Source organism: Marmota flaviventris, chromosome 10 (genome assembly GCF_047511675.1).
Source record: "Marmota flaviventris isolate mMarFla1 chromosome 10, mMarFla1.hap1, whole genome shotgun sequence".
In the NCBI taxonomy this organism is placed as follows: domain Eukaryota; kingdom Metazoa; phylum Chordata; class Mammalia; order Rodentia; family Sciuridae; genus Marmota; species Marmota flaviventris.
The window spans coordinates 40,834,843-40,851,271 of NC_092507.1; the positions used below are offsets into that span (position 1 = coordinate 40,834,843).

General features: G+C 34.1%; 1 protein-coding gene across 2 annotated transcripts in view; it reads right to left on the reverse strand.

Moving 5' to 3' along the window:
* Nrdc (nardilysin convertase) overlaps positions 1-16,429 on the reverse strand; it is an 87,973-nt gene that overhangs the window by 50,074 nt on the left and 21,470 nt on the right. Inside the window, exons 3-6 of one of the 2 annotated variants that reach the window (XM_027944915.2) lie at positions 14,548-14,681; positions 13,516-13,585; positions 13,277-13,358; positions 12,253-12,406 (exon numbers count right to left, since the gene is read on the reverse strand). In XM_027944915.2, coding sequence (XP_027800716.1) covers positions 12,253-12,406; positions 13,277-13,358; positions 13,516-13,585; positions 14,548-14,681 — 440 coding nt within the window. The remainder of the gene's footprint in view (positions 1-12,252; positions 12,407-13,276; positions 13,359-13,515; positions 13,586-14,547; positions 14,682-16,429) is intronic. The other variant, XM_027944916.2, reaches the window with a different exon arrangement.

Genomic DNA, 16,429 nt, shown 5'->3' on the forward strand with positions numbered 1-16,429 from the left:
GCTTTCAATATCTGCAAAAGCATATTTATTTTCATTCCTGATATTTGCACATACATGTTTTTTCTTGACCAGTCTTATGAAAGGCTTATCTATGAGTGGTATTTTTGTTTTGTTTTGTTTTTCCAAAAAATGAACATTAAGCTATCTAAAATTCTGTTTGCATCAAGATATAATTTGGCCTGGGAATGTAGCTCAGTGATATAGTGCTTGCCTAGCATGTGTGAGGCCCTGGAGTTCAATCCCATTATCACAAAAATAAATAAATAAATAAAATAAAAATTTCACATACCATAGAACTCCCCCTTTAAAGTATATGACTAGGGAAACTGTACTCTTTAATAAGAGTGATTCTACATTTTCCCTTACCCAAGCTCTGGACAACAAATGGTTGTCAATTCTGGACAGTTAATATAAATGGAATCATACATTGTGGATTTTTTTCTTTTTGTTGTTTTGTTTTGTTTTTTGGGTTGGCTTCTTTCACTTGATATATAATGTTTTCAAGGTTCATCCACACTGTAGCATGTATCAAACTTCATTACCTATAGACAAGTAATATTTCATTGTTTGAAATATTTTATTTATTCATTCATAAATTAATAGAAATTTGGGCTGTTTCCACATTTGCCCTGTTATGAAAAATGCTACAACGAACATTCATGCACAAGATTTTGTGTAGATGATATTATGTACTAAAAGTACAACGGCTAGGTCATATAATAATTTTTTGATCAATATATCAACATTGTAAACGCTATATATGCTAAACCCAAGGCCAGCATCATTCTAAATGGAGAAAAATTGAAAGCATTCCCTCTAAAAACTGGAACAAGACAGGGATGCCCTCTTCACCACTACTGTTCAACACAGTCCTAGAAACCCCAGTTAGAGGAATTAGACAAAAGAAAGAAATTAAAGGTATACGAATAGGAAGAGCTCAAACTATTCTTATTTGCTGAAGACATGATTCTATATTTAGAAGACCCAAAAAACTCCAACAAAAAGCTTCTAGAACTAGGGGCTGAGGTTGTGGCTCAGCGGTAGAGCACTTGCCTTACATGGGTGAGGTGCTGGGTTTGATCCTCAGTACCACATAAAAATACATAAATAAAATAAAGGTATTGTGTCCAACTACAACTAAAAAAATAAACATTTTTTTTAAAAAGCAAGCTTCTAGAACTCATAAATGACTTCAGCAAAATAGCAGGATATAAAATCAACACCCATAAATCAAATGCATTCCTATGTATCAATGATGAATCCATTGAAAGAGAAATTAGGAAAACTACCCCATTGACAATACACTCAAAAAATAAAATACTTGGGAATCAATCTAATAAAAGAGGTGAAAAACCTCTACAAAACAACAGAACACTAAAGAAAAAAATTGAAGAAGACCTTAGAAGACTGAAAGATCTCCCATGTTCTTGGATAGGCAGAATTAATATTGTCAAAAATGGCTATACTATCAAAAGCGCTATACAGACTTAATGAAATTCCTATTAAAATTCCAATGATGTTCCTCATAGAAATAGAAAAAGCAGTCATGAAATTCATTTGAAAAAGTAAGAGGCCTAGAATAGCAAAAGCAATCCTTAGTGAGAAAAGCGACACAGACCTTAAATTATACTTCAGAGTCATAATAATAAAAATGGCATGGAATTGGCACAAAAACAGAAGTGAAGACTAATAGAACAGATTAGAAGACACAGAGTCATGCCCACATAAATATAGTTATCTCACACTAGACAAGAGTGCCAATAAACATAAAATGGAGAAAAGATAGCCTCTTCAACAACTGGTGCTGGGAAAACTGGAAATCCATAAGCAGTAGTAGAATGAAAATCTATCTCTCACCCTGCACAAAACTCAACTCAAAGTGGATCAAGGACTTGGGCATTAGACCAGAGACACTGCATCTACTAGAAGAAAAAATAGGCCCAACTCTCCACCATATCGGCTTAGGAACCAACTTCCTCAATAAGACTCCTAAAGTGCAAGAAGGAAAATCAAGAACCAATAAATGAGATGGTATCAAACTAAACAGCTTTTCAAAGCAAAGGAAACAATCAAGAACATGAACAGTGAGCCTTCAGAATGGGAGAAAAATCTTTATACCACCAGCACCTCAGACAGAGCATTAATTTCCAGGATATACAAAAAATTTAACACCATAAAAACAAATAACCCAATCAATAAAAGGAATGGACCAGGCACTTCACAGAAGAAAAAATATGAATGGTAAAAACAAATATATGAAATAATGTTCAACATATCTAGCAATTAGAGAAATGTAAATCAAACTACACTGAGATTCCATCCCACCTAAGTCAGAATGCCAATTATCAAGAATACAAGCAACAAAAAATGTTGGTGTGGGGGTGCAGAAAGAGGTTCATTTATACATTGCTGGTGGGATTGCAAATTGATGCAACCACTCTGGAAAGCAGTATGGAGATTCCTTACAAAACCTGGAATGGAACCACATTTGACCCTGTTATCCCACTCCTGGGTTTATATCCAAATGACTTAAAATCAGCATACTACAGTGATGTAGCCACTTCAATACTTACAGCAGGTCAATTCACAATAACCAAGCTATGGAACCAGCCTAGATGCCCTACAGCAGACGAATGAATAAAGAAAATATGGCATATATACATAATGGAATATTAGCCATAAAGAAGAATGAAATTATGGCATTTGCTGGTAAATGGATGGAACTGGCGACTATCATGCTAAATCAAATAAACTAGTCCCCAAAAACTAAAGGCAGAATGTTCTCTCTGATATGTGGATGCTAACCTATAACAAGGGAGGAGAAGATCAGAAGTTCATTGGACTAGACAAAAGGGAATGAAGGTGGGGGGGCGGGGATGGGAATAGAAAAAACAGAATGAACCAGACCTATCTTTCCTATCCTCATATATAAACACATGACCAAAGAAACTCCACATTACGTACAACTACAAATTGGAACAAGTATCTATTCCATGTATGTGTGCTATTTCAAAATATCACTGTCATGTAAAAAAAAAATTTAAGTAATAATTTTTTGTTCAACTTTCTGACGGGTTTCCAGTTTTCCAAGGAACTGTACCACCATCAATTTCACCACATACCTGCCAACAATAATTAGTATTGTTTCCTTCTTTGAAGTGGGTGTGAAGTATCACCTTAGTGGTTTGATTTTCAATTCCCTAGTGACTAGTAACATTAAATATCTTTTCATATACTTATTGGCCATATGCGTATCTTCTTTAGAGAAATGTCTATTCAAATTCTCTTTTTACAGGGGGGTGGGGTTATAAGGGATTGAACTCAGGGGCACTGGACCACTGAGCCATATCCCCAACCTTAAAATTTTGTATTTTAGTTAGAGATAGGGTCTCATTGAATGGCTTAAAGCCTCACTTTTGCTGAGGCTGGCTTTGAACTCACGATCCTCCTGCTTCAGCTTCCTGAGCTGCTGGGATTACAGGCATGTGTCACTGCACCCCACTTTTAAGATGGGTTGTCTTTTTATTGCTGATCTCTAAGAGTTCTACATATATTCTGGATATTAGATTATCTCATCAGATATATGATTTGCAAGAATTTTCTTCTATGCTGTGAATTGTCTTTTCACTTTTTTCATAGGGTTCTTTAAAGCAAAAAAAGTTTTTAATTTTAGTGAGTCCTAATTTATTTGGATTTTCCTTTATTTCTTTTGTTTTTTGATGTCTAAAACATTACAAGTATTTATACCTATGTTTTTCTTCAAAGAGTTTTATAATTTTTGCTTTTACATTTAAGTCTATGGCCAGTTTAATTTTTGTAGATAGTGTGAATACAGAGTCCAGGTTTATACTTTTGCAGATGGATAGCCAGTTGTCCCAGCACCATTTGTCCAAAAAAAATCTTTTTCCACTGAATTGTCTTGGCACCTGGCAAATGACTATCAATGTAAAGGCTTATTTCTGGAGTCTCAATTTTATCACATTGATCAAAGTCCATTCTTAAGAATGCCAGTACCATATTGTAGCTTTCAGTAAATTTGGCGAAGTTTGAGTCCTTCAACTTTATTCTTTTTTTTTAATATTCATTTTTTTAAGGTGTAGATGGACATAACACAATGCCTTTATTTATTTATTTTTTTAATGTGGTGCTGAGGATCGAACCCGGGTCCCACCCATGCTAGGCGAGCGCTCTACCGCTGAGCCACAATCCCAGCCCCTCAACTTTATTCTTTTAAAAGACACTTTTGACTATTTTTGGTCACTTGCTTTCCACATAAATTTTAAGATCAGTTCACTGATTCTTCAAAACTGGCATATGAAATTTTGACATGATTGAATTTGCAGACAGATTTGAAAAGAACTACCATCCTAAAAACATTGTATTACAATCTAAGACCACTGGACTATGACTTTCCATTTATTTAGGTTTTCTATTTTCAACACTTTCTTGTGATTTTCCACACACAAATCTTGCATTTATTTTGCTAAATTTATTCCTAAGTATTTTATTAGTTTAGATCCTATATAAAAGAAATTATTTTCATAACTTCATTTTTGGATTTTTCATTGCTACTATATAAAATTCCAATTTTTTTTTCTTTCTTTTGGTACTGGGGATTGAACCCAAGAGTGTACTACCACTAAGCTACATCCCTATCCCTACCCCCTTTTATTTTTTGAGACAGGGTCTAAGTTACTGAGGTTGGCCTCAAACCTGTGATCCTCCTGCCTTAGCATGTGGCATAGCACCCAACTCTCCAACTGACTTTTGCATACTGATCTTATATCCTGAAACCTTGCTGAATGCTTCATTATTTTTAATAGTTCATTTGTGGATTCTGCAGGATTCTCCATATGTAGGGAGTTCTAGTTATTTGTGGTAATTATGTTCTCCAAAGTTGTGACAACCACTGAATTAGTGAATCCTGAACCCATCTATCCTAGAGGAAATATATATGTACAGATACATGTACACATACACAAAAATTATTATCTTAAATCCTAAAGGTATATCATAGTATGTTCTATTTTTAAAATTTTACCATATAGAGAATAGGTTCAGAAGTGTTAACATGTTTGAAGCCACCATACTAACAGATGCCAAGGGAATTCAAACCCATCCAACTGACTCCAGTGGCAGAACTTCTTGCATTACACTGTTCTGTACTCTAGCATTTTCATCTTCTGGTCATTTCTGCATGAGAACTTTTTAATAATGTCACCTTGTTCAACTATGTGTAAATTGCATGCTTAGCTCAAAATTTTCACCTCCCCACATGTCCATGAATAACCCATAAGGGCCCCACAAGTATGGATTTTGAAATTACAAATAAATTTTTAGTGAACAGATGAAATTGCAAATATGGGTAACTGTGCATAATGAGAATCATTGCACAAGATTATGTCATCCAAAAAGAGACTTTTGTTTCTTCCTTTCCTGCATTCTGTTTTCTTATCTAATTGTCCTGGGTTTTAGCCTTCACAACAATGTTGACTAGAAGTAATTAAGAGTTAAAATTTTGTCTCTTTCTTGGTTTTCAATCTTTCACCATTAGGTATGTTACTTGGAGGCTATTCATAGATACCCTCTATCATATTGAGTAAGCTCCCTTTTATTTCTACTTTATCATGAAAGGGTACTGGGTTTTTCAAATGCTTTTGCTGTGTACGTTGAGATTACAGACTGAGAAATGTTTTTGTTCTTTCTTCTATTAATGTGACATAACATAGTGATTGGTTTTTCAAATTGTAAACTAATCTTGCTTTCTTGAGATAAATGCAATTTGATCATGGTATGAATCTAGACTCAGTTTAGGTTTTTTTTTTTTTTTTTTCCTAGAGGAATGTTGTTTTCTATGTTCATAAGTGATATTGTCCTGTAGTTTCCTTTTCTTGTTATGTTCTGGTATCAGAGTAATAATAACATAATATAGTTAGTTAGAAAGTATGATCTCTTCTATTTTTGAGTTTGTGAAGCATTGGTGTTGATTCTTTAAAAAATTGGTAGAGTTGCATCAAGAAGCTATCTAGGTTTACACTTTTCTTTTGTAGGGGGATTTTTTTTCCCCCGATACTGGGAAATGAGCAAAGAGATGCTTTACCGCTGTGCCACATTCCCTTTTTAATTTTTTATATTCTAAGATAGCTCTCACTAAGTTGCAAAGGCTGACCTTGATCTTATGATCCTCCTGCCTCAGCTTCCCTCATTCCTTCTGGAAATTTTTTTTTTTTTTTTTTTTTTTTTTTGGTACCAGGGATTGAATTCAGAGGCACTCAACCACTGAGCCACATCCCCAGCCCTATTTTCGGGGTCTCACTGAGTTGCTTAGCACCTTGCTTTTTATTGAGGTTGGCTTTGAACTCACAATTCTCCTGTCTCAGCCTCCTGAGCCACTGGGATAACAGGCATGCATCACCACATCCGGCTGAAATATTTTTTGATTACAAATAAAATCTCTTAATTTATTAAAAATCTACTCAGGTTTGTCTTTTTAAGAATATTTCAATAATTTGTATCTTTCAAGTAATTTGTTCATTTCATTGGCTTCTCTGATTTGTTAATATGCCATTATTCTCAATGTTTTTTCATATTCTTATTATTTTGGTAAGATCACTAATAATGTTCCTGCTCTCAGATATCATTTTCATAATTTGAGACTCCTTTTTCCTTGATCAGTCTAAGCTGAAGATTTGTCAATTTCTGTTGATCTTTAAAAGTAACCATATTTTGGTTTGGCTAATTTTCTCTATTGTATTTTATTTTCCTATACTATTTTTATTTATTTATGTTTTTTGTATGCGTGTGTATGCTGGGGATCAAACCCAGGGTTTCTTCACACATGCTAGGCAATCTCTCTACTGCTAAATACAGTCTAGCCCTCCAGTCTACTTTTTATTACCATTCCTTCCGCTTCCTTTGGGTTTTATTTACTCTTCTATTAGTAATTAACATTGTTCATATTGGAAACATATGTGCCTCACTAGTTTTATCAATATGCAGTGAGACTTGAGGGCAATAATAATTGCTTTTTGCTTCAAAGTCTGTTTTTTTCTCATACCAATAAAAACACATTGGCCTTCTTACATTATTATCTCCATGGTATACCACTTTATGCTGTTTTTACTTGCAATCTTTCTGCATCGTTAGGCTTATATTTAAGTCTTGAAAACTGAGTCTGACTAGATTTTTTAAAAATCCAGGCTGATATTCTTTTTGTCTTTTATTTATTTTTTTTAAAGAGAGAGAGAATTTTAATATTTATTTTTTAGTGGTTTTTTTTGGCGGACACAACATCTTTGTTTGTATATGGTGCTGAGGATCGAACCCGGGCCGCACACATGCCAGGTGAGCATGCTACCACTTGAGCCATATCCCCAGCCCTCTTTTTGTCTTTTAAATGGAACTTGGTCCATTTACATTTAGTGGAATTACTGATATACACACACAGTGCATCTATTTACTCCCTTCTACTTTTACAATTTGTCTCACTTATTCTGTTTCTTATTTTTTTCTTCTTTGAATCTATAATGTTTACCAATCATTCCAAATATTTTTCCTTTACTGGTCTATAAGTTTTATAATCAAATCTGGTTTGTTTGTTTTTTAGAAAACACACGTATCCTTTAATTTCCCAATGTGTAATATCAATACGTTATAAAACTTTTTTATTTTTGGTTCTTTTGCTGTTGTAATTTTAATTCTGTAGAGTTTTAAAACTTCATATTTATTGTTTTTGTGTTTTGATATACTGGGGATTGAACCCAGGGGTACTCTACCACTGAGCTACAACCTAAGTCATTTTTATTTTGAGACAGGTTCTTGACAAGTTGCTCAGGTTGGCCTTGAAAGTGCAATTCTCCTAACTCAGCCTCCTACTCAATGTTCATTTATATTCACTCATAAAATTATTTTCTTTGTTCTTCAATCTTTTTTGTTGTTGTTGTTGTTTTTGTATCTCTGACCTTCATTTTCCTTCAAACTAAAAAAAAAAAAAATGCTTTAGAAACTTTCTTCAGAAATTTCCTTCAGTGAGGAGCTAGGGTTGTGGCTTAGTGGTAGAGTGCTTGCCTTGCATGTGTGGGGCACTGGGTTCGATTCTCAGCACACATAAAAGTGAACAAAATAAAGGTCCTTCAATGTCTGAAAAAATATTTTAAAAAAAGAAAGAAATTTCCTTCAGTGAGAAGTTTGGGTCCATCTAAAACTAAAAATATAAAGAAATTTGGATAGTGGCAAACTGTGATACTGTGAAATAATTATATATTTGGTCTTTGTACCCATTTTCTGGCATACAACTCCCAAAATTCTCGGAATCCCTGAACTGACAAAATAGGGTCTAAAAGGCTGCTTTTGCTAAAAATACTGACTCTTCACTTGGTCCTGCAATGCCTAATGGGTAACTAAAAGCATCTCTACCTTCATTCTGGGTCTTCTTTGCTACCTTAAACTTTGGGTCAGATTCCTACCAAACTCTGCATGTAGGCATGTTAATCATTTAAGGAGTGTTCATCTAAAGCTGGTAATCCTTCACTTTCAAGGCTGAAGGTTCCAAGATAAGAACAATTAAGATATTTTGAACACTGGCGGGAACATCATAATCAATACACAGTTAACTGCCAGTGTTATAATGTCCTGTTTCAGACCATCTGAGTAGAACCTAAAAGTTTCCAATCATTGCTCTAAATCAGAAGGTCTAACTCCATGTTGTCTTTCTGATTTGCGCTTTCTCTGAGTCATACTCTCCAACAGTCACCTTGTATTCCAGAAACAACATATCTGATTGATCAACACTTCACAAGAAGAGTCAAAACTGCATCCAGGGAGCAGCAACACTCTTATCAGTAGTAATGATCAGCCAAACCAAAGTGTGACCATGTCTACTAGACTATGCATACTTAGTATCCTCAACTTTTATTCTTCCCATTTAATCCCAAAGATCTTGTTAGCTCCTCAAAGACAGGGCTTAGAACACTAGTACCCATTTCCCAATGTGGTCACACTGAATAATACATTCCTTTCCTACTTCACCATTACTTCTCTGCTTGATTTTGGGGGAAAGTGGTCAGATCTGTTGTGTTCGCACTACCCAAAGTCAGCCCCCCACCCCACCCCACAGCCTAGAACTCTAAAAGTACCAGTTCTTTACTCGGACCTGCAGATGCCTAATGGGTAACTAAAAGTTACAGTGCCTTTTTCTATTCTAATTAATTGACTGCTAGCTTCAGCATGGAAGCTGGTCCCAAGAAATATCAAAGCAGGATTAGATGATTGGGACTTTCAGGCCCACCTCTCAATCACTGGATAGGGGAGAAAGGATGAAAGCTGACCACAAATGGATAATAATTTAATAAATTATTCATATGCATATGCAATGAAGTCTTTTTAAAAAAATGACTGGGTTTGGAGAGCTTACAGATTATTGAACATATGGAGGTTTCTGGAGGGTGGTGAACCCCTTTTTCTCTTATCCCTTATCCTCTGCATCCCTTCATTTATATCCTTTGTAAAAATCCTTTATAATAAACTGTTTAATGCGTTTGCCTGAGTTTTATGAGCTACTCAAGAAAATTAACTAAACAGAAGAGGGTTGGATTGTGGGAAGCCTGATTTATAGCTGATGAGTCAACACAGGTAAAACAACCTGGGTCTTATAGATGGCATCTAAAGGGATAAGGTAGGACTCTGGGGGACTGACCCCTCAATCTGTGGGAGCTCACACTTTCTCTGAATCAATCAGAACTGACTTGGTTCAAAGAACACACAGCTGATGTCCATTGCAGAACTGATTCCTTGCTTGTCATTGGGAAAAGTCCCCATACATTTGGAGGTCACAGAAGTCTGTGTTGACTGTGGTGTGAGAGCAAAGGGAAAAACAAAAAACCAGGGAGCTTGTTTTTCTAACATGAGAGTTCTTGCAGTGGCGTATGAAGGTCTATTTCACTATGATTCATAAGAGATATCTGTTTAATGTAGAATTTGTGGTTAGTTGGTAGTTATTTTCTTTCAGATCATTAAGGATATTCCATTGTATTTTAGTTTCTATTACTACTGTTATATTAGTCACTTGTTGGTATAGCTAATATTCCTTTGAAGGAATTTTTCCTATCTGGTGAAGAATTTCTACATTTAATTTTTTATAGTACTACTGTTTTTCTCCATGTGAATTTCCTTTAATGTATCCTTCTGGAAATTATTATACTTCTTTACCTTCTGAATGGTTGTCTCACATCAAGGTTCTAAAAAACTTCCCATGATAGAGCATTCAAATGTCTCTAACTTCATTTTTCCCTCTCTTCCTTCTGGGACTCCAAGTAATAAACACTGGACATTTTCCCCTCTATCTTCTGTGTCTCATACTCTTCATGTTTTTATTTTCTCCACTTTATGCTATATTTGGGTTAATTTCTTCAGACCTTTCTTCCAGTTAATAATTCTATCCTCAGCTATACATGTTAAACATGTGCATTACACTTTCAATTTCAATTATAATACTTCAGTTCAAAATGTTCTTTCTCATTTTTTAAATTTCCCAGTTCATACTTGATAATTTCTTACTCCTTTCAAGTATATTCAAATTTGTCCTCCCTTTCTTAAAAAAAATAGCATATTTTTATGACTTGGATGTCACCATTCCAATGTCTGAAATTTCTAATATGTTTCTGTTATCTATTCTAACTCACGTTGTCTTGTTTTCCAGGGTATCTGTCTATTTTTTACTGAGAGTTGGATTACTTGAAAAACTACTTATAGGAACAATGTAAGACCTAGAATGAAGGCATCTTCTTTTTAAGAGGATTTACACTTGCTTCTTCTAATCTTCTAGGAACACTGCCCAATTCTGAACCATAATGAAGGCTTCAGGTTCTCCAGAAGACTCAGAAGGCATTTTGAACATACTCAATAATTTCTCAGGATGACTAATTCCTTTTCTTAACTTGAGAGGACAGCCTTTTGGAGTCCCAGCTTATTATGAAAAGAGTCTCTGGTAAGACATCCCCCCTTGGGAACATACTTGATTTTTTATATTTGTGGCCCTTGTCCTACTACACTGATAAATAAGTTCAAATTTATTGGATTAGCAAATGCCACCACGATAAGACAGCTTTCATTCTCATTTACTATTACTGAAATGATCTAAACATAATCAAATGATATGACCTCTGTGACAGAATTAGATTTTACAACCTATTGAAAAATACTGGCACTTGATCCACATTATAAGGGGCATGTTACAAATGACATTAAGGCTTTTAATTCTTTATTATCTGTGAAAGTATAATATAGCAATTAGTATAATATTTGTAATATGTAATGATCTACCACTATCTACCATTTCTGGCATTAATTTATGATTTGATATTCACGTTAATTTCTCATTCATGCAGTAGAATTCTTCTTATTAATTCTGGTAGGATTTTTTTCAGTAGAGATAAATGTGTGAGCCAAGAATAATGGTGTATGCCCATAATCCCAGCAATTCAGGAAACTGAGGCAAAAGTATCTCAAGTTTGAAGATAGCCTCAGAAACTTAATAAGATCCTGTCTCAAACTTTAAAAATAAAAATTCAAAAAGGACTGGGATGTAGCTGAACTGTACAGCATCCCTGAGTTTAACCCCCAGTTTAAAAAAAAAAAAAAAATGAGGAGAGAGAAATAATAACTAAGGGTGTACAGAAATTAGGATATTCATCATAGCATTATAGTACTGGAAAACTGGAAACAATTGTCTAAGAATAAACCAATTGAAAAGCTTATGATATTTCTATACAATGTAAATAATAAGTGACACTTAGAAATTGTGTTTTATAAATAATTATAAGTGAAAATTATATCTTATTTTTAAATATAAGTTATAAAAGGATATACTTTATTTCATAAACATTTTAAAAAGTATCTGTCAACTGGTTATCTCTAGATTCTAAAATTATAAGCAATTTTATCTCTATTGTTTTTCTTTATTCTAAATAAGCAATAAATTACAACAGAGTCTACACAGAATATATTATTTACAAAACTCAAGAGTTATTTAAGAGTTTCTTTAATATAAAGACTAAGTTATTTTAGAACAAGAGTCAACATGTATTTAATAGGTCTTTTTTCCAAATAAAGTATTCTGATAATTCTATAGAATCAAAATACTACTTGAAAATACCATAGAACATACCCAATATTTCCATTTTTAAGAAGTTAACAGATCTTAAGTATTAACATGTTAATATTTATATTAAAAAATATACACTTTGATTTAATTACCTATCCAGAGCTTCCTTGAAGTATTTTCTCTGAACATCAAACTGAAAGACTGTACGTTCACAATCAGTTGAGGCATTATCACTACCCCCATGTTTCTTTAGGAAGGCATCAAATCCATTCTCATCTGGATATTTCAAACTACCCATGAATACCACTAAGTGAAAAGAACAGAAAGTCACACAACACAAAAATATAGCCAATATATTTATTACGAAGGATGAACTTTCTTATATGTGCAAAACATTTGAAAGAAAATATTCCAAGGCATTAACAATGGTTGTTTCGTTAATACTTACTTTCTTTATTACATTTCTGTTTTTGCATCATTCTATAATGCTCACATATTTTATGTTAAGAAAAATCAAGCACTTCATTTTTAAAGAAAAATAAGACAAGCATACACAATTTATTTATAAAAAGGTTAAAACTGAACACAAGCAATATATATATGACAATTGTTACCATAAAAACTAATAAAGTAAAAAGTTTCCTCTCAAATATCTTAGAAAAATTAAATGAGTAATTCACAAAAAAAAAAGTATGGATGTAAATATTTGCAACTATGTAACATCCACACAGCCTTTATTTAGGTACGTTCCTAATTAAACTAAAGTTTTCTATTTTGTTTTGTTTTTATATTAATTATGTCTTTTTTTTTTCCTGTATTTCTGGTGTTCTAACATCTTTGGGCATTACAAACACTCAAACAGACTTCCCCAAAAAGGGCTAACCAATTCCTAATGAATAGCAATCATTTCCCAATCTGTTGTCTTTATCATAACTTGAAAAATAATGCCTGTATTTTAAAATGTTTCATTTTCATCATCATTATAAGTACACTAAAGAAAATTAAAATCACCCCTGTGATATTCATAAGTCAAAGATTTCTTAGCTCCTTTTCTGGTTAAATATATCATACATATATTTATATATATTTATATAAGTTTCTAACCAATTACTTATCTTTGAAATCAATGCATACAAATTTGGATGTGGGGGAACACCGGGGAATGAAAGATCTTACTGTGCTCCAAAAAGTGTGCCAGCCCGGGCAGGTCATCTGGATCAGCAAAACTCCCAACTCCAACACAAAGAGCCGCTGCAGACTGGAGTAAGTAGAACACATAAAAATAGTTGAGTCAATTCTAAAAGAGTAATATCAGCATCGCATTGTAAGGATTCATTTGGAGATGGAAGTTTTCCAATACAAACTAACAAAATTCTTTTCCTGAGAATCAGGAGGAGCAGCAAAGTGAAACTCACCAGAACTGTGTCAGTTTCACCCTGCTGCTCCTCCACTTGCCATCCTGCCAAATGCTGAACAGGTGCAGACCTAGAGGGGAAAAAGCAGAAACAGACAGAAACAAAAGGAAGAGGGACTGGCCAGCCCACCCAAATATTATTTCATGTCAGCATTTCAGAATTCTGAACCAAGTTTGTTCCCAGAATTATTAGATTGGGGAAATCTGCAGAAATAACATATTTAGGTTGATTAAAGATTAAGCAATTGAAAGCTCTGTTACTAGATGTGAAATCTCTCAATATGTTACTTAGAAAGTTTTTATTTTATTAAAATAGGGAGTAAACTAATGTTTTAGGAATCTACTGAACAAAAACAATAAGTAAATGGTTAAAGATAAAATCTTTAGCTATTAAAAAATGACAGAAATAGAATTTAAGAGGCTTTTTAGTTCTTCACTTCTTACTAAACATACACCGCATATATTACTTATCATTATACATTCTCCCAATACCTTGGGAAAATCAAGCTTTTAACAAAATAGATGGCCAAGAGGTATACCAAACTCTGCAGTTAAAATGATTGGGGCATATCATTAAATCACTGTAAGTTAAAGGACACCAAAAAAGGAAAGAAAAACAGTCAATTTGAATAATTGAAGACAGGAAAGCAAATATTTCTCAAATTTTATAAATGTCAATTTTACAGAGCTAATCCATTTGGTAAAGTGGGGTTTTGATAAATAGGTTATCTTCTTCGGAAAAGAGCGTTTTAAAAATTGGGGCTGGGGATGTAGCTCAGTGGTGGAATATATGCCCCTGCGTTAAATTCCCAGCACCACCAAAAAAAAAAAAAAAGTATGTACCTGGCATACAATCTAACCATGTGTCAGAAAACATAAGTATGTTTAAAGAAGAACCAAACAGCCTCACTTGATACCATAAATCTCATTTTGAAGACTCAGGCACATAATAAACTCAGTCAAAACATGGGGAAATATCCACTTCTTCCAACCACAGTCTAACCTGTTCTGTGATGTTTAATTGATGCCTAACCTGCTTTCAGCTCCAACTACCCCATAAAGATTTCTTGTCTCGACCAGCAGGGTTGAAGACATTTTTGAATAAGTTGACTTAAACCACAGTTTATCAGTCAGCTTTGACCACAGCAAAAACAGGCTCTGCGATTGCTAGAAAAGAAATTCATACTTGAGAATTTTCTACCCAAGAAATTCATAATGGAGAAATGCATACTTGAGAATTAAGAAAGCTCTGAACAAATCATAATTCAGTGTATATCATACTTAAATTTCAATCTTACTAATTTATTAAACTTTCAGATCAAAACAATTTGGGGGAAGGAAGAAAATGGAGGGAATAAAACATGTTTCAGAAACTTCTTAATTAGGCAAAGAGTCTCAAAAAAAAGCTGTATTTTTTCTTTCCATTTCCTTTATTAATTTTCATATTTACCATAAACAATGTTCATACTTCCCAAATAATAATTAAATCATAAAACACTTCAAAACCTGTACCACTCATAAGCCACCTCTTACCTAGACTAAACTACTTGAGTTTCTTTTTCCAGACACTTATTCATTCAGTGAACTAAATCATTTTTCCATTGTTACAACCTTGGAATCTTTCCTTTCACTTGGGTACCTATTACTTCTGGAATCAAAATGATCTATTTAAACTACAATTATCAATTAAGAAAACATATAAAGAAGTCTAAAGCTTGGGGAGAGCTCCTTATAGACAGACAGAAATTACAGAAAGACAGATAAAGAAGGAATTGTATAGATAAGAAATATGTAATTAAAAAAAAAAAAAAGAAAAGAAAAAGGTCTGAGATCATAGGCAGGTATTGTGGAATATGCCTGCAATGCCAGCTATTCAGGACACTGAGATATGAGTACCCAAGTTCAAGGCCAGCCTGAGTAACTTAGTCAGATGCTGTCTCAAAACAAAATAAAAAGGACTGGGAATATAGTTCAGGAGTTCAGTCCTGAGTTCAATCCCTAGTAGTGGGAGGAAGGGAGGGGAAAAAAAGGGAAGGAGGCCTAAGATCCTCCAGAAAGACAGGGACAGGGCTAGAATTAGAACCCAGGTTTCCTATCAGTGTTCTTTCTAATCGATAACTTTTCTTACAATTCTGCAATTTTTCTTCTTTTATATTATTGCTACATTTGGAAATGAGATCTATTTTAAAAGTGAATTTATTAATTCCCAATTTGTTTATAAAGACTTATAGATTACCAGGTGACTCTCTCTCTTTCTCTTTCTCTCTCTCTCTCACACACACACAGACACACATTTTTTTCAGTGTTTTGAGTTTCATCTCTAAAGCTTTTCAGGCTAACACCACTTGGCCTATCATACTACACAAAAACAATTCAACATTTTAGTAGTAAAGGGCAAAAGTTCCTTTAAAAACATGACTCAGGGCTGCATGTGGTAGCATACACCCGTAATCCCATTGGCTCGGAGGATGAGACAAGAGGATCACAATTTCAAAGCCAGCCTCAGCAAAAGTGAGGCACTAAGCAATTCAGTGAGACCCTGTCTTTAAATAAAATAAAATAAAAATAGGGCTGGAGATGTGGCTTAATGGTTCACTGCCCTGAATTCGATTCCCAGTACCCAAAAAACAGGGGGTAGGGGGGACATGACTCAACAGCCTGAACAACTTGGTTGAAAGAACTGGTACACTCTTTCTTTAAAAAAAATATTCTCCAGGAAGAGTGACTATCAAACAAGTCATTTAAAAACATCATTGAAGCCAGGTGCAATGATATCTGCCTATACTCCCCAGCTACTTGGGAAGCTGAGGCAGGAGGATCATCTGAGCCCAGGAGTTGAAGACCATCCTGGGCAACATAGCAAGACCCCCATCTCAAAACAAACAAAAATTACCATTGAAGACTTTTTAAGTATT